Here is a 17845-nt window from a genome sequence, read left to right as displayed (position 1 = left end):
CCGCGTAGCCCCGCCTCCCAGCCCGCCCCCGGCCCGGGCTGCGCCACTCCTGGGGAAACGATGGGGGCTTGCAGAGGCAGCCAAGGATCTCTGCACGCGTCGAGCAGCCATGGACGGACCCAGAACTTCTGAAAAGAGAATTTAAATATAGCCTGTGTCTAAATATTGAAAAGAGCTGCGGTGGGGGGTGGAGAACGTGGAAGAGGAATTTAATTCCCCCCTTTGATTTTCTCCATTGGGTTTTTCCTTGCCAGGCTGCTCCAATGGGAGTCTCTCGCTGCCGCCTCCTGTAGCTCCTCCTCCCGGCCTGGCCAATGACGCGCGGGCGGGCGGTGACTGTCGCTGGGTTTGCAGCGACAGACCTCCCGGCTCGCCCGAGCTCGCCAGCTGCTCGCCAGCCTGCGGGAGGGAGGAGAGAATTCGAACGCTTCCGCGCTTGGCTACTCAGCGTCCTGGTCTCGAGTTGCCCCACTGCGGTTGGCATTCCTAACACACATACATAGTTTCTTTTTAATACCGCCAAAGAAACAGAATCATCTTCAAGCTGGCGGGAGCAATGGTTCATATAACGAAAGGCGAGCTGACCCAGGAAGAAAAGGAGCTGCTAGAAGTCATCGGGAAAGGTATGGGTGCTGGGCTGCAACGGGGCGCTGCCTGCCTGGTCTGGGGGCGTGGCGGAGCCCTGGAGGCGCCACTGTCCGGGCTGACCCTCCGGCGAGGTTTGGCGAGGTTGGTGGCCTCGCACCAGGAAATAGCATTTCCCTCGGTGGTCTGGGACCGGTTGCGGGGGCGGAGAGGAGGGGAGCAAGAAGCAGTGCTGGGACAAGAGCCGAGGTTGCAGGGGTTCGTCTCCCAAACCAGCTTTTGGAAAGATACACATATACAGGCCCCAGCTCAGGTTATAATGAGCGACCTCGGCGTGTGGGTCCCACGATGCGCATTCTTCAAAACTCTCAACGTGATTTTGATCACCGTCAGTCTTGGCGACGGTGGCCTCAGGTTCTTAGAAGGGTGTCTAAAGGGCCCTTTCGACTTCCGGAGGCCGAAAGATCTGGATCCCATAGTTGTCCCCGCCCCCGCCTGGGGGTGGAGGGAACTCAAGTGGAGAAGGGTTCTTTATAAGGACAGAGAACTAGGTCTGTAATTTGCCACATGGAGGGTTCTGTGTCCGGGCTTCCCCGGCTTCTTTTCAGAAGCCCCCCGCCTCCGCAGGAACCCTCAGGGAAGCGAAGAGGTTGGCTAGGCGTCCACAGCCTTCGGCGCACTTAAGCACAGCTTGATCTTCTCCCCGCTCTCTTCAGCTCCTTCCCTTCCACCCTCCCAACGCCTATCCCACTTCCGCCTCTTCGGGTGTTGGGCAGGGAAATGTAGGCCGCCGGGACGAGCCAGAAGCCATGTTTCTCCTTCAGTCCCCGAGTGGATGTCCCAGAGGAGTTCCCTGCTGAGTCCTGTTACCTGGCAGGTGCCAAGCGCGTGACTACGTGGCTTCTCCTGCATAGTCACCGCTCCGCGGGGGGACTGTGGACAGAGTTAAGGTGGTTGGTCCGGGATGAGATAGCCACATCTGTCCTGGAATGGCACAGAGGCGTTATTGCAGCGTAAGGGCTTCCCAGTTTCCAGTCCTCTTTCTTTTAAGCAGTCAGGCTCAAATCTGCACCCCCAGAGAGTGAGGCAGATTTATTCTTCGTACTGACAAGGGAAGTCTAAATGTAAAAGAGAAAAAAAGTCGGATTTGAACCAACAGGTGCTGATGAGCTGATCCCACCTCATCTGATCTCAGCAATTTTAAGTCAGTCACAGCTACATTTATCATAAGTCGTCTTTGCCTAGAACTCTGGGACATGGACTTGGTGCTTTTGTTGTTTGTTCTGCACAGTTCTGGCCGAACTTTTTGGCAAGGCGGTTTTTTGTTCTTCCCGTCTCTGGGTAATTTCTCCGTTCCCTCTTTGGTTCTGGGATTCAGTTCAGTGAACATGTGAGCCCCAGCTGTGTGCCAGGTACTGTGCTGGGAGAAGGAAACAGGATCCACTCAGAATCCACCAGGAATGGACATTCTGCTTTTAGACAGTCCGGAGCTATCAGTTTTTCAAATTATAAACAATTGAGCAGTTTTATAAAGTGGGTTTTTGGAAGAGATGGGGGGAAGGAATCCTTGGATATTTCCTTAGGTATACACCAGTTTTTATTTTAAAGATCATATAAAAGAATTAATGTCAAGTTTAGTCTGGTTAGTGCTGTGATGTTTCTGGGTCCACATTGTACATCAAGTTGCATTCGTGCTGAGACAGTGTGGTTCACCAATTTCGTTGGCCCAACCCATGAGAAAACAACTGAGATGGACTCAGTCTGTGATACAGTCTTGTCAAGTGAAGGTCCTTGGGCCATCACTGTACTCTCAAAGAAAAATAATGGGAGATGTGAGAAAATAATAACTAGTCAGCCTTTATTGAATGTTGGTATGAGCCAGGCATAATTATTAGCACTTTACATGTGTTGATACATTTTATCTTGATGAGCTAGGAATTATTTTTAAGCAACAGCATGCTGAGAGACTACATGGGGTGGTTCACCATTCAGGTCTAATTTGGAATCCTACCACGATCATGTTCTGGTGATGTGGCCTTGGGCAAGTTACTGTCCTGAGCTTCTCCTTGGTACTGACTTCATAACATTGTTGGGAGGATCAAATGAGTTAGTGGCTGTAAAGCATTGAAAGTGCTATTTGTCTTATCTATTACTGTGGTAATACAGTGATCTCCAATTTATAGACGCAGAAATTGAGGAACTGAGAAGTTAGATAATTTGTCCAGTGTCACACAGGAAATAAATGGTAAAGCAGAAATCTCTTTTGGCTTATAGTCCTAGAAATACAGTGGACTTGAAAACGAATTAAACAGGAGCTCCTGGGTTGTTCAGACAGTTATCTGCCTTCAGCTCACATCATTATCCCAGAGTTCTGGGATTGAGTTCCACATCGGGCTCTCTGCTCAGCAGGGAGCCTGCTTCTCCCTCTCCCTCTGCCTGGCAATACACCTACTTGTTATCTTTTTCTTCCTATCAAATAAGTAAGTAAAATCTTAAAAAAAAAGAAAGAAAGAAAGAAAGAAAACTAAAGAAAAAGTGAAACCAGAACCATATCTGTCCATACCACATTCACTTCTAGAGGGAATTTAATATCAGCAACAACAGTATCATCTATCAAGTTAAATTCACTTTAATTTTTAAATGTTACTGATTTTGTAGTTTTGTGTACATTTGATTTGTGAAATATTTTTTGGTTTAGAGTTGAGTGAAGGTCCTATGCCAAGTTTGTATTTATACTTATAAGAAATATATTTTTTTAAGTAGGTGGATAGAGTTCCTAATTTTTTCCCCCCCGTTGATACATTTCTCAACTTTGGGAGGTACTAGATCAGTTAGCACTAGTACTTGGAACTGACAATAAACTTTTATTCAAGTGTGACCTGTCATTTTGGCCAATCCAAAATAAACTCAGCATATGACTGAGTATCTCTCTTTGGTCAGTCAGCACCTTTCAGAAGTTAAGTAGACTGTGAGTGAGACTAACAATTTAGAGAATACTGCACATTGCTCCTGGACACTTTCAGAACAATTCTTCTTCAGGTGACTTCACATGCTAGGTATCTTACAGATTGTATATTTGTTAGAAATACCAAGAAGTTCCAGTTAAAACTGAGAAGCTCTTACATATATACCATTCATATCATAGTTAATGATGGCATCCATTCAATGACATTTAAGAACAGAAAATTGGAATCACTGAAGCACATCCAATGGGCTTATATTACGTGTACATTGACCCATTCTTCTAACTTCTGATATCTTTTTTCTTGAGCACTGAGGAAGCACTATTTCAAAATAAATTAAACTTTCCTTAAGGGTATAAACCAGAAGATCTTCCATTACTTGTTTAGTACCTGAAATCTCTGGGATTGTGGACTTAATGAGAAAGTAATGAATTTATTACTTTTTTTTTCATTATTTACATAATGAAAAATTATGAAATGGGCTTGGACAATAAGGTTTATTTTACCAACAAATTGCAGTAAAAAGCATGATAAGTGGTACATATTTTAAGTGTATTCTAAACCTTCTATAATTTTCTAGTGAATGTCATTAATTTAGGAATTAAATTAATTAAATTAGGAAAATAAAATTAGAAATCATCACAAGTTTTTCTTCTTTGGGTATTTTGCTCATCTGTTTTCCGAAATCTGGAAGCCCAAACAGTTTGAGAAAAAAAATTTCATCCTGGTCCCTGCATTTTAAAAAGTGAAGTGGAGCTTTGCACAGTGGCAGTATCGTAGCCAATGAGGTTTATCCGAGGCGCGATTATTGCTAATTAAAAAGTGAAGTGGAGGGGCGCCTGGGTGGCTCAGTGGGTTAAGCCGCTGCCTTCGGCTTGGGTCATGATCTCAGGGTCCCGGGATCGAGTCCCGCATCGGGCTCTCTGCTCAGCAGGGGGCCTGCTTCCCTTCCTCTCTATCTGCCTGCTTCTCTGCCTACTTGTGATCTCAGTCTGTCAAATAAATAAATAAAATCTTAAAAAAAAAAAAAAAGTGAAGTGGAATTCAGTGATATATGTGTTCATCCCTCATCTTTATTTACTTACATTGAATTGCTTCCTGACAAGACAGATTTAACTTAGACTGTTGGCCATTGGGCTAAACACTTTATAGAATTATCGACCTATTTTCTTGCAGGAGCCCAATGTTTGTGATTGTAATCCCCACCCTCCCCTAACATGGAACGTGCTTTGACATGCTCACAGTCCCTCTAGTATTCTCCCTTTCCTGCATAAATAAACATCTCCTAATCAGATGGAAAATCACTTCATTCATTTCTCACTGGATAATGGAATTCAGCCAAAGCATCTTGCTGAAGTAAAATTGGGTTGCCAGAGTTTTTGTTCTATTTTAATTCCTTTCTAAAGATGTTGGAGAAAGTCTCTGTTGAGAAGGCCAGGGATGAATAATGTTCCATGTAGAACTTGCTCATAAGCTTGAGGGCTTTCCCCCATTCATCCTGTAGTCCTTCAGCCAGTGATACTAAGTGCCCTCCAGTGGAGTAGAGGGTCAGAAAAATGCACTATTTACATGATAGCTGCTGTCAGAATCCAGGGATTTGTAGATCATTCACTTGACACATTACCCCAGCAGAGCTATTTCTCTGTCAATCTAGGAGATATTTCTCTGTCCGTTCCCTGTTCATGTGAGGCAACCAGATGACTTGCCTAAGGAGCAGGTCAGGGAGAGAGAAGAATGCTAATCTTTATTCTGCATTCCACATTTAACCTGGAAAACTAGCAGAAGTTAGCACATTCTTAAACTGTAATTTTCAGTTGAAGGAGAGAAAAAACTCCCAGTTGTGGGATGTTCCTATTCTTTTATGTCCTTGTGAAGGAGAGGTTTGTCTCATTCTTTCTTCCTGAGAACATTCTAATTTCATTGTTCTTTTCCCCATCAAACCAGAAATTTTATGGCAGAACAAGTAGCTGACTATTATTAACGATGATAATAGCAACATTCTTGCAACTAGTTGCTTATGTCATCAGTATGCCTCACGGAAGACTAGAAAAACTTGACAGTTGTGGCCCAACTATAGCTTATTTCCAAATTTACAAAGGGCTAACCTTCAGGTTTATGTTCGAGGATGTTCAGTATGACAGTCTGAGTACTGACCATAGGCACTTTTCTATGGAACTGGGCTACAAAGAAATGTTTATCTAAGCATTTCTTTTTTTTCTTTTCTTTCTCTCTCTCTCTCTCTTTTTTTTTTTATCTAAGCATTTCTAAACCAAGAATTCTATTATAAGTATGCTGCCATCAAGTCACAGGGCCTGATGATGGCAGAGTATAGAAATCCTGATTGTATTTTGAACTCCAATTATTACATGGACTGGAATTTAAGCTTTAGATTGTGGGTTAGACTAGATGCCCTTTAAGATTTCAGTAGTAAGAGTCTGCTTTGTGGTTATTGTATCACTGCCAAAAGGAAAATATGGCCAATTTAATATACTGTAAGGTCAGTGGAAGTAAAAACAAGGTGGAGCTATTTTCGTTTCTATAAATCTGTTCTTCTGTCTAATTACTCGGTGGAAAAAATGCTGTTATGTTGATGCTTTATTTCCTAACAGTCTAACCAGACTAGTTTTAGTTTTACATATAACCCTTTTTTTTTTTTTTTTTAAAGATTTTATTTATTTGACAGAGAGAAATCACAAGTAGACGGAGAGGCAGGCAGAGAGAGAGAGGGAAACAGGCTCCCTGCTGAGCAGAGAGCCTGATGCGGGACTCAATCCCAGGACCCTGAGATCATGACCCAAGCCGAAGGCAGCGGCTTAACCCACTGAGCCACCCAGGTGCCCCAAGTTTTACATATAACCCTTTAACATTTGTTTTCGTGATGTTAGATTTTTTTTTTCTGTTGTAATGATAACCTTATTTTTCATTTCCTTCCTTCTTTCTTTCTTTTCTTCTTTCCTCCCTTCCTTCCCTCCCTTTCTCCCTCCCTCCCTCCCTCCCTCCTTCCCTTCCTTTCTTCCTTATTTTTCTTTTTTAAAGGTACGGTCCAAGAAGCTGGAACCCTATTAGCCAGCAAGAACGTCCGTGTCAACTGTTTGGATGAGGTAAGATTTAAAAAGTTGAATAAAGTGCTTTGCTTTTTATAAGAGTGGATAATACCTAAAATGTAATATTCACAGTTGTTTGCTAGCATTTGTGCTTAAGTTATACTAATCTCTAAGCCAAAGTGAGCAGACAGGTTACAAAGACAAATAAGCATGTAAAAACATGTTTAATTTTATTAGTCAAGTCCACATTAAACCACATCATATCATTTCTTATAAAGAGTGAGAAACACTGGACTTCTCTGTACTAATGAATTAGGTGTAAATTGACATCACACACTGGAGAAAATTTTAGAATATGTGTCATTTTTAAATATGCATACTTTTGATACAGCAGTTCTACTTCTAGGGTAAAGCTAACCAAACCTAAACTCAACTTCCTAGAATAACTGCTCTTCAAAATAACTTTCTGCATTGATGGTGGTGTCTTTCCTGGCCGGTCCGATATCAGCCATTAACCACGTGTGGCTAGTGTCTTCTTTATTTTATAGTGTGTCTCTAGTGTTAGAAAGTTAGCTGAACATCACTTGCTCATGCAAAAGAGGAAGGGGTTTTTACTGACCTTCTACTCAGAAATAGGTACCAAAATTAACATCAGACAAAATAAAGTTTAAAGCAAAAAATAAAAAAAATTTTAAAAATGACTTTCTCATCGATTAAATTAATAATTAATAACCTATCAAGAATATTGTAGCTTTAAGCCTTCACTTAGAAGCTTATAAGCTTTGAAGTACATAAAGAAAAAGAGAATTCAAAGGAGAAATTTGTAAGACCACAGTAACGCCTTTAAGAAACCACCAGATTCCCACCAACAGTGTAAGAGGGTTCCCCTTTCTCCACATCCTCTCCAACACATGTTGTTTCCTGTTTTGTTAATTTTGGCCATTCTAACTGGTGTAAGGTGATATCTCAATGTGGTTTTAATTTGAATCTCCCTGAGGGCTAATGATGATGAGCATTTTTTCATGTGTCTGATAGCCATTTGTATTTCTTGATTGGAGAAGTGTCTGTTCATATCTTCTGCCCATTTTTTGATGTGTTTGTCTGTTTCGTGTGGGTTGAGTTTGAGGAGTTCATTATAGATCCTGGATATCAACCTTTTGTCTGTACTGTCATTTGCAAATATCTTCTCCCATTCCGTGGGTTGCCTCTTTGTTTTTTTGACTGTTTCCTTTGCTGTGCAGAAGCTTTTGATTTTGATGAAGTCCCAGAAGTTTATTTTCGCTTTTGTTTCCTTTGCCTTTGGAGACGTATCTTGAAAGAAGTTGCTGTGGCTGATATCAAAGAGATTACTGCCTGTGTTCTCCTCTAAGATTCTGATAGATTCCTGTCTCACGTTGAGGTCTTTTATCCATTTTGAGTTGATCTTTGTGTACCGTGTAAGAGAATGGTCGAGTTTCATTCTTCTACATATAGCTGTCCAGTTTTCCCAGCACCATTTATTGAAGAGATTGTGGAGATTCCTCAAGAAATTAAAAATAGAACTTCCCTACGACCCTGCAATTGCACTCCTGGGCATTTACCCCAAAGATACAGATGTCGTGAAAAGAAGGGCCATCTGTACCCCAATGTTTATAGCAGCAATGGCCACAGTCGCCAAACTATGGAAAGAACCAAGATGCCCTTCAACGGATGAATGGATAAGGAAGATGTGGTCCATATACACTATGGAGTATTATGCCTCCATCAGAAAGGACGAATATCCAACTTTTGTAGCAACATGGACGGGACTGGAAGAGATTATGCTGAGTGAAATCAGTCAAGCAGAGAGAGTAAATTATCATATGGTTTCACTCATTTGTGGAGCATAACCAATAGCATGGAGGACAAGGGGCATTAGAGAGGAGTAGGGAATTTGGGTAAATTGGAAGGGGAGATGAACCATGAGAGACTATGGACTCTGAAAAACAGTCTGAGGGGTTTGAAGTGGCGGAGGGGTGGGAGGTTGGGGTACCAGGTGGTGGGTATTATAGAGGGCACAGCTTGCATGGAGCACTGGGTGTGGTGAAAAAATAATGAATACTGTTTTTCTGAAAATAAATAAATTGGAAAAAAAAAAAAAAAAGAAACCACCAGATTAAATAGCAAAAAAGTAATTTAGGGAACAGAAAATTTGGGTAACTAATTGATAGTCAATGCACTGTGTGTAACTTGGACAAAAATAGTACATTGTCTTTTACATGGGACACTGATAAAAATTACTCTATGTATTATGCAATTTTATAAAGGCAATTTTAGCTAATTTCAGAGAAATTCACTTAATGCAGTAGAATACACTGAAAATACACAAAAATATGATCCAAATAATAAAACAACCTGAAATTTTAATTTTAATTCTAAGTAAATCTTGGGTTAAAGAAGGACTAGAGGTAGTAATTGTCTGCAATTTAGAACTGTAAGCAAACTTATCAAAAGTTCCTATTTATCGTGGCGCCTGGGTGGCTCAGTGGGTTAAAGCCTCTGCCTTCGGCTCAGGTCATGGTCCCGGGGTCCTGGGATCGAGCCCCGCGTCGGGCTCTCTGCTCAGCAGGGAGCCTGCTTCCTCCTCTCTCTCTGCCTGCCTCTCTGTCTACTTGTGATCTCTGTCTGTCGAATAAATAAATTTTAAAAAAAAGTTCCTATTTATCAAAAGCTTTGGATTATATGGCCAAAGTGATAGAAGAAATTTTGCAGCATTTATTATTATACTTTCAATCTGTGTGGTGTTGTGAGCTTTTAATTTGAAATTTTTAATAAAGCTTAGGCTATACTCAGAAAGCAGAGGAAATGAACCAGTGAACGTGAACGTTTGAAAAAGCCATCAGGCACCAGCAATAAAAGGAAAACTGAAAACTAAAATTTTTATGCTTCACAGTATGCCATGAAAAAAGTGAAAAGATAATCCACAGATTGGTTTTACAAATCACATCTGATAAGGGACTTATAACTGGAAGCTATTACAAATTCTACAACTCAATAATAAAAAGACAAATAACACATTAAAAAATGGGCAAAGGTTCTGACTCGATACTGCTCCAAAAAGATATTCAGATGACCAATATGCACGTGAAAAAGTGCTGAATATTAGCTACGAGGGAACTACAGCAAGGTACCACCTCACACTCCCTGGGATGGCTATAAAGACAATGAAAATGAAAAGCAAATGGAAAAATGCTCAATATTAGCTGCCCTCAACACTCAGCAGAGCACCTGCCTCTAGCTTTCCCTCTCCCTCTCCCTCTCCCTTTGCCTGCTACTCCGCCTGCTTGTGCGCTCTCTCTCTCTCTCTCTCTCCCCCTCTCTGTCTCAAAACAAGACAAAAAAAACCTTAGAAGAATGGGGATCAAGCCAAGGAGATTCCTGGAGATCTTGGGGACAGTTTTGGCTTCCTTGATATTCCTTGAAGGCAATACTTCTCTCACACAGAGTTTCCCACTTGCATTCTCTTCCCCTGGAGGTTTCTCCACTGGTCATTTAAATCCTTTGTGTAGCCACTCCTTTTAGGAAAGGATTTGTCCAAAGCCACCTGCCTAGAGAGACATTTCTTAACTCTCCTTTTTCAACTAATAATCTCTTCTTGCTCTCTGCCATTCTGTTTCCCTCTTACGCGATGTTCTTTCTCTAGAGCACTTGTACCACCTGCCCTGTTGCCTCAACTAAAATTTGAATGTCAGGGACTTAGCCTGGAGGAGCACGGAATTAGTTCATTGCTACCCACAGCGCATAAACCTGTGTCGGATATATATTAGGCACTCAGGAAATATTTGCTGAATGAATGAAAGCTTTAGGTAATGATAGAGAATTGTAACATAATAGGCTAATATTGATAAATTCTTCGATTTGAGAATCATGGGGGAGAAGCTTCAGTTCTTTTTCGGTCATTAATATCTAAAGAATTTTAGCTGCTTGTTTTTCAAGCAGTTCAGTTAAGCAGACTTCTTCCAAAGTTGCCTTTGGGAATTGACAAGGAAGTGGGGAATTTTACTCTCGGTGTTTCAAGTGATTCGAATATGCCATAGATTATAAGACTCATCCAGATTTCAGAAATAGTAAAAAAAAAAAAAAAAAAAAGGAAGGGGGTGGAGATTGGTGATAATTTGTAAGATTCTAATATTTGCGAAGGACAACTCAGTTTCAGAGATATTAAAATATAACTGATGAATTACTTGTAACACTGTGATAACATTTTATGAAACCTTATTTCCCCTTTCGTGATTTGAGTTGGGATGGACATGAGGTATTATTTTTTTCTAACTGATAATAGCTTGTTCCATTTTTGTAACTAGAAGATGACATTTTCAATTTAATTTATTTTGAACATGGACATATTCTTTTCTATATCTAGTAGATTGATAATATTTTTAAATTAACCAATTCCTTTTCTTGATATTTTATACTGGAATACATAAAAATACTAGAAAGACTAGAAAATTTGTAGGATGGTAGCTGCTTTATATCTGTTTGGAACATCAAAATTTATTAATGTCACTTCCTTTTTTTCTTTGCCCATTGAGATGTTTCCATAAAGAACAGTCTATACTATAACTCAGATAATGCATAGTAAAAATTACATTCAAAATTTGTAATTCTTTTTGTTCTTATGATTCAAAATTGAACTAAGAAAGTGTATGAGATATCCTCTTACTTGGAAAGCTTCTATACATTTCATAATACACATTATGTTGTATACCTGAAATTAATACAACATTGTATGTAAATTATACCTCGGTAAAAAAAAAAAAAAAAAAAAAAAGAAAAGCTTAATATAAATTATCAGTTAGCACATGTTTGGCTTCTGTTTCCCAGGATCAAACAGCCCAGCACTGACAGCTGATATGGGAAAAAGATACACGGCTTTATAGACATGACAAAGATAACAAGTTCAGAGATTGCACAGAAAATGATATGATTGGGTTTGCTCATTGCCCCTTTAAAAAGCTCTCATGGATTGCCTCTGAAAAACCAGTCCCTGTTAAGACTGCTGGTAAATAAGAAAGAGCAAAAAGAAAGAAAATTAAAAAAAAAAAAAAAGAGGAAACAGGATCAGGAATCAGGGAGGCAGGCAGATGAAGTGGACAGAAGTGATCAACACAGAGGACAGTTAAAACACAAGCAGACATAAACAGGTGAGGACACTTTGCAATGTAACCTCCCCAAATTTTGCACATCTTCTTTGTTCTTAAGCATCTTTTTCTCTTTGTGTTGAATGCTGCTTTAGATTTTTTAAATATATAGAACAGTATATATATGTCCTATATTATATTTATACGTCCTATATTATATATAGGACAGTATTATAGTGTTAGGCTTATTCATTCAGTCTTTCCTTATAGGATGGGGTTGGGGTGTTATTGACTGCCCATCTGCCTGTACTGTGTCCTTCCCCACCTCACAGCTTAATTCAAGCTTCTTGTGTCCAGGTAATAGCATCTTTTGGGGGCTATCACCCTAGCCATGTTCTGAATACATTTTTGCCTCACTCAAAAGGTAATAACCGTATAGTTCATTCCCACCTCCTCAAAGCTGAGTGTGTGTGTGTGTGTGTGTGTGTAATGAGATCCTGATTACCCGCACCTTCCTGAGCCACTCCCAACCTTGAAATACCTCATTCTTGTAGATACTCCCAACAAAGGAAGTCTTAACATTATAGTCTTATCAATGTTTTATTGTTCTCAAGAAACAATGAGGACTCCTGCTGGAATGTCTTCTGGAGAGCCTCTTGAAGGTCCCAGCCTTCCTATAATTCTCGCATCAGTAACCCTTCAAGAATATTGGTTGGGCGCCTGGATGACTCAGTTAAGTGTCTGCCTTCTGCTCAGTCCTCGTATCCCTGGGGCATCAGGCTCCATGCTCTGCCTGGAGTCTGCTTCTCCCTCTGCCTGCTGCTCCCCCTGCTTGTGTTCTCTCTTACTCTCCCTCTCTGACAAATAAGTAAAATCTCAAAAAAAAAAAAAAATACTGCTAGCTTCTGTTCATAATAATAGTGTGGGATCATAAAGAACAATTCAAAGCATGTTAGTATTCGGAGGTTTAAGAGATTGTGTTTTGGAGAGGTTTTTATCAAAAACAGCTTTGATATGCCAGCATTTATAGCTTATCCTGGTTTACTTGAGAACAACTTGTTCATTTATCTACCAAATAGTATCAGATTCCCAGAACAAATAAAGCTGGATGTTTCACTGGATATGCACAAAGCATATGGAGACTAAACAGTGGAGTGTAAATACTTCCAACCATTTCTCAGAATTTATACATTCAGTCATGTATGTGATCAAATCATACATATTCAAAATGTACATGTGGTTTGGGGATCATTATTTTTTAAATGATACCATGGAAATAGACATTTGCTGCATCTTGTTTTTCTCATTGTCAGTAATGCGTGGAACTCTCTCCAGTTCTCCAGATACAGATTCGCTCCTGTCCGTGGCTTCATGGCCTTCCATGTTGTGGATATAACATACTCCATTCAGCTTTCTCTTTGATAGGCATTCTAATTGTTTTGTGTTTGTTTATTGGTTTTTAAAAATATTTCTGCATTCGGGCACCTGGGTGGCTCAGTTTTGCCTTCGGCTTGGGTCAAGGTCTCAGGGTCTTGGGATCAAGGCCTGCATCGGGCTCTCTGCTCTCTGGAGAGCCTGCTTCCCCCTCTCTCTCTGCCTGCCTCTCTGCCTACTTGTGATCTCTCTCTCTCTGTCAAATAAATAAATAAAATCTTAAAAAAAAAATTCTGCATTCGTATTTGTTGGCTCATTTGTTTTCCTAGTAACTAAGTGTGTATGATAGAGATGAGAGCCCAGATGATCTAGGTTTGGTACCTGCCTGGCCATTTTACTGCTTATGTGAGGGTGAGCAAGTCTTCTCTGAATCTGTCTGCTAAACTATTAAAAAAAAGAATTAGGTAACAAAACCATCGTTTTTCCTCAGCAGTTTATGAAAGAGCCAAGTGAGGAAATCAACATAAAGTACTTTACAAATTATAAAGATGAATTTATTAATTCATGTTTCTTTTATGTTTTTGAATAATTGCAGGAATTGTTCATGGGGAAGAGGTAAATAAGTAAAATTAATACTTTTTTCCTTTCTGTTGAAGAATGGAATGACTCCTCTAATGCATGCTGCCTATAAAGGGAAACTTGATATGTGCAAATTACTTTTACGACATGGAGCTGATGTAAATTGTCATCAACATGAGCACGGATACACAGCCCTCATGTTTGCTGCGCTTTCTGGTGAAGTTTTGGCGTTTATTGTAATATCTTACTATTAGTCATCCCTACAAATTTGTTATAAGTACATGCATACTTTTAAATTAAATGCGTTTTCATTATAGTAATTTTAAGATCGGTTCTTATAGAAAAGGTAGGAATTGGTTTTTGAAGTTTTAACGTATGAAACATATTTAATTTGGTAATATGTTTCTTTACTTATTTAAATCACTTAATTGTACTTACGGTCTATTTTGTGTAGAGTTAGGAAGTTAAATCGTTTTTCTTTCAGATTAGTTCTGTTGATGTTCTGTATCTTTGTATTGTGAAGTAATCTGAGAACTTTGTTCTCTTGAGAAAATAGCTGCTATGATAGAGTTGTCTCTCTGTTTCACTGACATTTATGTACTGAATTCTGCTGATCCAATTAGAAATTTACTCTTACTCATGTTGCTTATGATTTGTAAATAAAGACAACCGGGAAACATTTAAAATTAAGTGGAATTAACCATAGCTGTAGTTTTTTTTTTTTTTCCTAATAAACTGAGGATGTAATATAATATTCTCACACTTGAAAAGCAGTAATCTGTATTTTGATAAGCCTGGGACAGGAAAGCATGGGGGTGCTTAGATGGGCTAGCTATGTAACGCGTATTAACGAGGGCATTTGCTGTGGGCAACGGGCGTTGTACGTAAGTGGTGATTCACTGAATTCTACACCCGAAACTAACATTGTACTGTGTGTCAACTAGCTGGAATTTAAATAAAAACTTGGGGGGATAAAAGGAAAGCATTTCTAAATATGATACATAAAATATACAACTAAAATAGGACAACATTGACCAATTTGATTATATATAAGTTTAACATTTCCAAATATAGAATATACCATATAGAGAGTAAAATACAAATGCAAAACTAAGGAAAATATTTATTACGTATCTCTAAGGGTCATAACACTCTATATCAGGAGCTCTCATAAATGATTTAGAAACAAGTGCTATAATACAGAATTGTATTGGACCAAATTGAACAGAAAACACAAGAAATAGAACTAGTTCATGAGGATATGAAATGCTTTCACCAATAAACAAAGAAATGCAGATTACAAGAATAAATGATCATTTGTCAGTTACCATATTGGCAGTGGTCAAGAAGAGAGCTAATGTCCAGCATTGGTTGTAGGGATTTCTCTGAACCATTTTCGGATATTCATATCAGCCCAACCTTGTTGGAAGTCAGCCTGGCAAAATGCAGCTAAAATATGCATGACTTTGATTCTTGCGATGTTTTCCAGGAACTGTTCTAAGGAAATCATAGTTCAAACTTGCTAAAATTAATGGAAAATGCTGGTCATTGAGTATAATTTTTAATAGCAAGTATCTGTGATGATTACATTAGTAATAGAATGCAAATAGAATAAAGGCAAATGGATGTTTAGAGAGAAGAGTATAGAAAGATAGACCATCACCTGTTAAATCATTATTCCAGGGCCTATAGGTGTGAGGGTTGGAATGGGTTGGTAGATACTAAGTGGAAATGTGTTTTCATTTTCTCTCTCTTTATTGTTGATATTTTTTTGTTTTGCCTTTAACTAAGAATTATCTGTCAGAAAAATATATTTGGTTTTGTTAGAAAAAAGTGATAATTCCTAATTCCATACCATTTTTTAATTGCCTGAAAGCGTTTTACGCAAAATGAGGTTAATTTCTATGTGGATTTTAGTGTCATTTTCCCATTTACTATAGTTACGGTTTATACTTTAGGGAAAAAAATGAAAATATTCACAAGATAGAAACCTAAAATTAAATGGGGGACAAGGGTCCAGATAAATTAGAAGGAGATATTTGAATTGTGCTACCCTTAGCATTAACCGACAGGTTCCTTTTTAACATCAGGTAACAAAGACATCACATGGGTAATGTTGGAAGCCGGAGCTGAGACAGATGTTGTCAACTCTGTGGGAAGAACTGCAGCTCAGATGGCAGCCTTTGTGGGTGAGTTTTTATGGCAGTTTTAAATTTAAGCTTTATCTAAAGTGTCCTCCATGAAAAAATACCACTTTGCTTCTCAGAATACAAGCTGTGTCATGTGTGTTTATTTATTTTTTATTTTTTAAAAGATTTTATTTATTTATTTGTCCGAGAGAGAGAGCGCGCGCGCTCAAGCAGGGGGAGGGGCAGGCAGATGGAAAAGCAGGTTCCGTGATGAGCAGGGAGCCTCATGCGGGTCTTCATCCTGAGATCATGACCTGAGCTGAAGGCAGATACTTAGCTGACTGAACCACCCAAGCATCTCTGTCATGTTTATTTTTAAAAATGCAAAATGTATACAGTTTACTAGGTTTTGTCTAACTTAGCGAACTATGTAGTAACACTGTGGAGATAACGAGGCTGTTTGAATTTGTGAGATACCAAGAATAGTGGGGCCATTTGGGTTGTAGTTAAGTGCTTTGAATGAATATATTTTATTTCTCTAAGGGAACTAGTTTACCCTAAAATCAAGAACATGAACTCTGAAGTCAATAATCATCAGTTGAAATTCTTGCTGTACCACTCAGTACCAGGTTACTTAATCATTCTGACCTTCAGTTTCCTCATTGTAACTCGGTTCATGGTTATTGAAAGGACTAAGTGAAATGCTGATGTAGGGAGCTTTTACAGGTAGCACGAAAGAGATGCCATCAGTCACCGTTGCTAATAAAAATGTCAACAATGCAATTTCTTCCTAGAAAGGAACATTAATAATAATTTAATATATAGCTGCCTCATTATCATCCTCATCAAGTACAGACATTTATTTTATCTGCCCAGTATTTCCTGGAAAATCAGTCCTATTCCAGGACATAATAGGAAGGGTTTGGAAGAGAATGGTGTGCATATTTGGTCATTGGTATTTTGGTCCCACTGATTTGGCAGTTGAGAAGAGTCCAGAGATGGACAAGCAAATATATAGACATCTGATTTATTGGGAATGCAGCCGGTGGCCTTTTTGGGACTAATAAATCATTAAACAAATACTTAATGTTCATAGTCCAGATACCAAGCATCGCTCTAGATGCTACCAAGCATCGCTCTAGTGGTGAACGAGACAGAGGCTCTTCATGCTGTCACGGCAGTGAGAGGCTAACGGCAGAGACAAGCATTGTGGAAATATACATCATGGGGCATCTTAAGGGTTTCATAGAAATATATCAGAGAGAGGGATCTTTTATCCTGCCCCAAGGGGGTTTCAAGAGAAATTACATTTAAGATGAAATATAGTGGGAATTAGTCTGTTGGTCTGATATTAGGAGGCAGTGACTGTGTATTTTGCCAAAAGTTGTTACTGTCTCAAAATTGCAAATAGTAGCTACCAATGATTAAGTCAGATAGTCACTGAGTCACTCTGTGACAGCTCTGTCAGAGCAGATATTCTCATTTTACCTCAATTTCAGGAGGATTTGAGAAAAGTGTGGCCTTGCATTGTAAACTTAAGAGAATTCGTATTTATCTCCTACCATTAGGGGCTCCCTGGGTCCCCCCAGCTCTCCTCTCAGTTGTATGTTGAGGCTGTCAGTATAAGGGGAAAATAAGACTAATCTAGGATGATCTTGATTCTCCTATTTTAATTCATGTCTGCTGCTAAATCATGACAAGATCACAGGCAAATCCCTTCCCTCCACAGACCTCCTGTTTTCTGATCTGTGCCATGAGGCCTGGCAGTTAGATCATAGGAAGGTCTGCTGAACTCTGCAGGTTTTCATTTATGTCCCCAGTGTAGGAAAACAGAGGTCAGACAGAGATTCGGGAACTTTCCTCAGTTCACAGGGCTAGAAGTGGAGGAGCCTGTTCTTTCAAAAATTAATACAGTGTTCTTTTCCTTAACACTACTGTATCCATAAAAATTTAAGGTAGAAATTGTCCACCATCCCATCCTAAAATAAGAGAAACAAGAGTGATATTTTCATTCCATTTTAATCTATATAGAGTGACTTCATAGGCAAAAATTAAACCCTATTAATTGACAT

The 17845-nt window shown here is 39.3% G+C and overlaps 1 protein-coding gene and 1 non-coding gene across 6 annotated transcripts in view; both read left to right on the top strand.

Moving 5' to 3' along the window:
• Positions 1-342: 342 nt before the first annotated feature.
• Positions 343-17845, top strand: part of ANKMY2 (ankyrin repeat and MYND domain containing 2) — a 38048-nt gene continuing 20545 nt past the window's right edge. The window contains exons 1-5 of one of the 5 annotated variants that reach the window (XM_044246141.1): positions 6585-6649; positions 11435-11754; positions 12306-12423; positions 13722-13860; positions 15735-15833. In XM_044246141.1, the coding sequence (XP_044102076.1) occupies positions 13728-13860; positions 15735-15833 (232 nt within the window). In that variant the 5' untranslated portion in view covers positions 6585-6649; positions 11435-11754; positions 12306-12423; positions 13722-13727. Of the gene's footprint in view, positions 624-6584; positions 6650-11010; positions 11755-12305; positions 12424-13721; positions 13861-15734; positions 15834-17845 lie in introns of those variants that run through there. The other 4 variants (XM_044246139.1, XM_044246142.1, XM_044246140.1 and 1 more) reach the window with 4 other exon arrangements.
• Positions 4303-4444, top strand: LOC122905659. Its single transcript, XR_006384384.1, has one exon. It is a non-coding gene; the product is annotated as a U4 spliceosomal RNA (small nuclear RNA).

The sequence above is a fragment of the Neovison vison genome, chromosome 4 (assembly GCF_020171115.1).
Source record: "Neovison vison isolate M4711 chromosome 4, ASM_NN_V1, whole genome shotgun sequence".
NCBI lineage: Eukaryota > Metazoa > Chordata > Mammalia > Carnivora > Mustelidae > Neogale > Neogale vison.
This window is presented reverse-complemented; position numbering and strand designations above follow the sequence as displayed.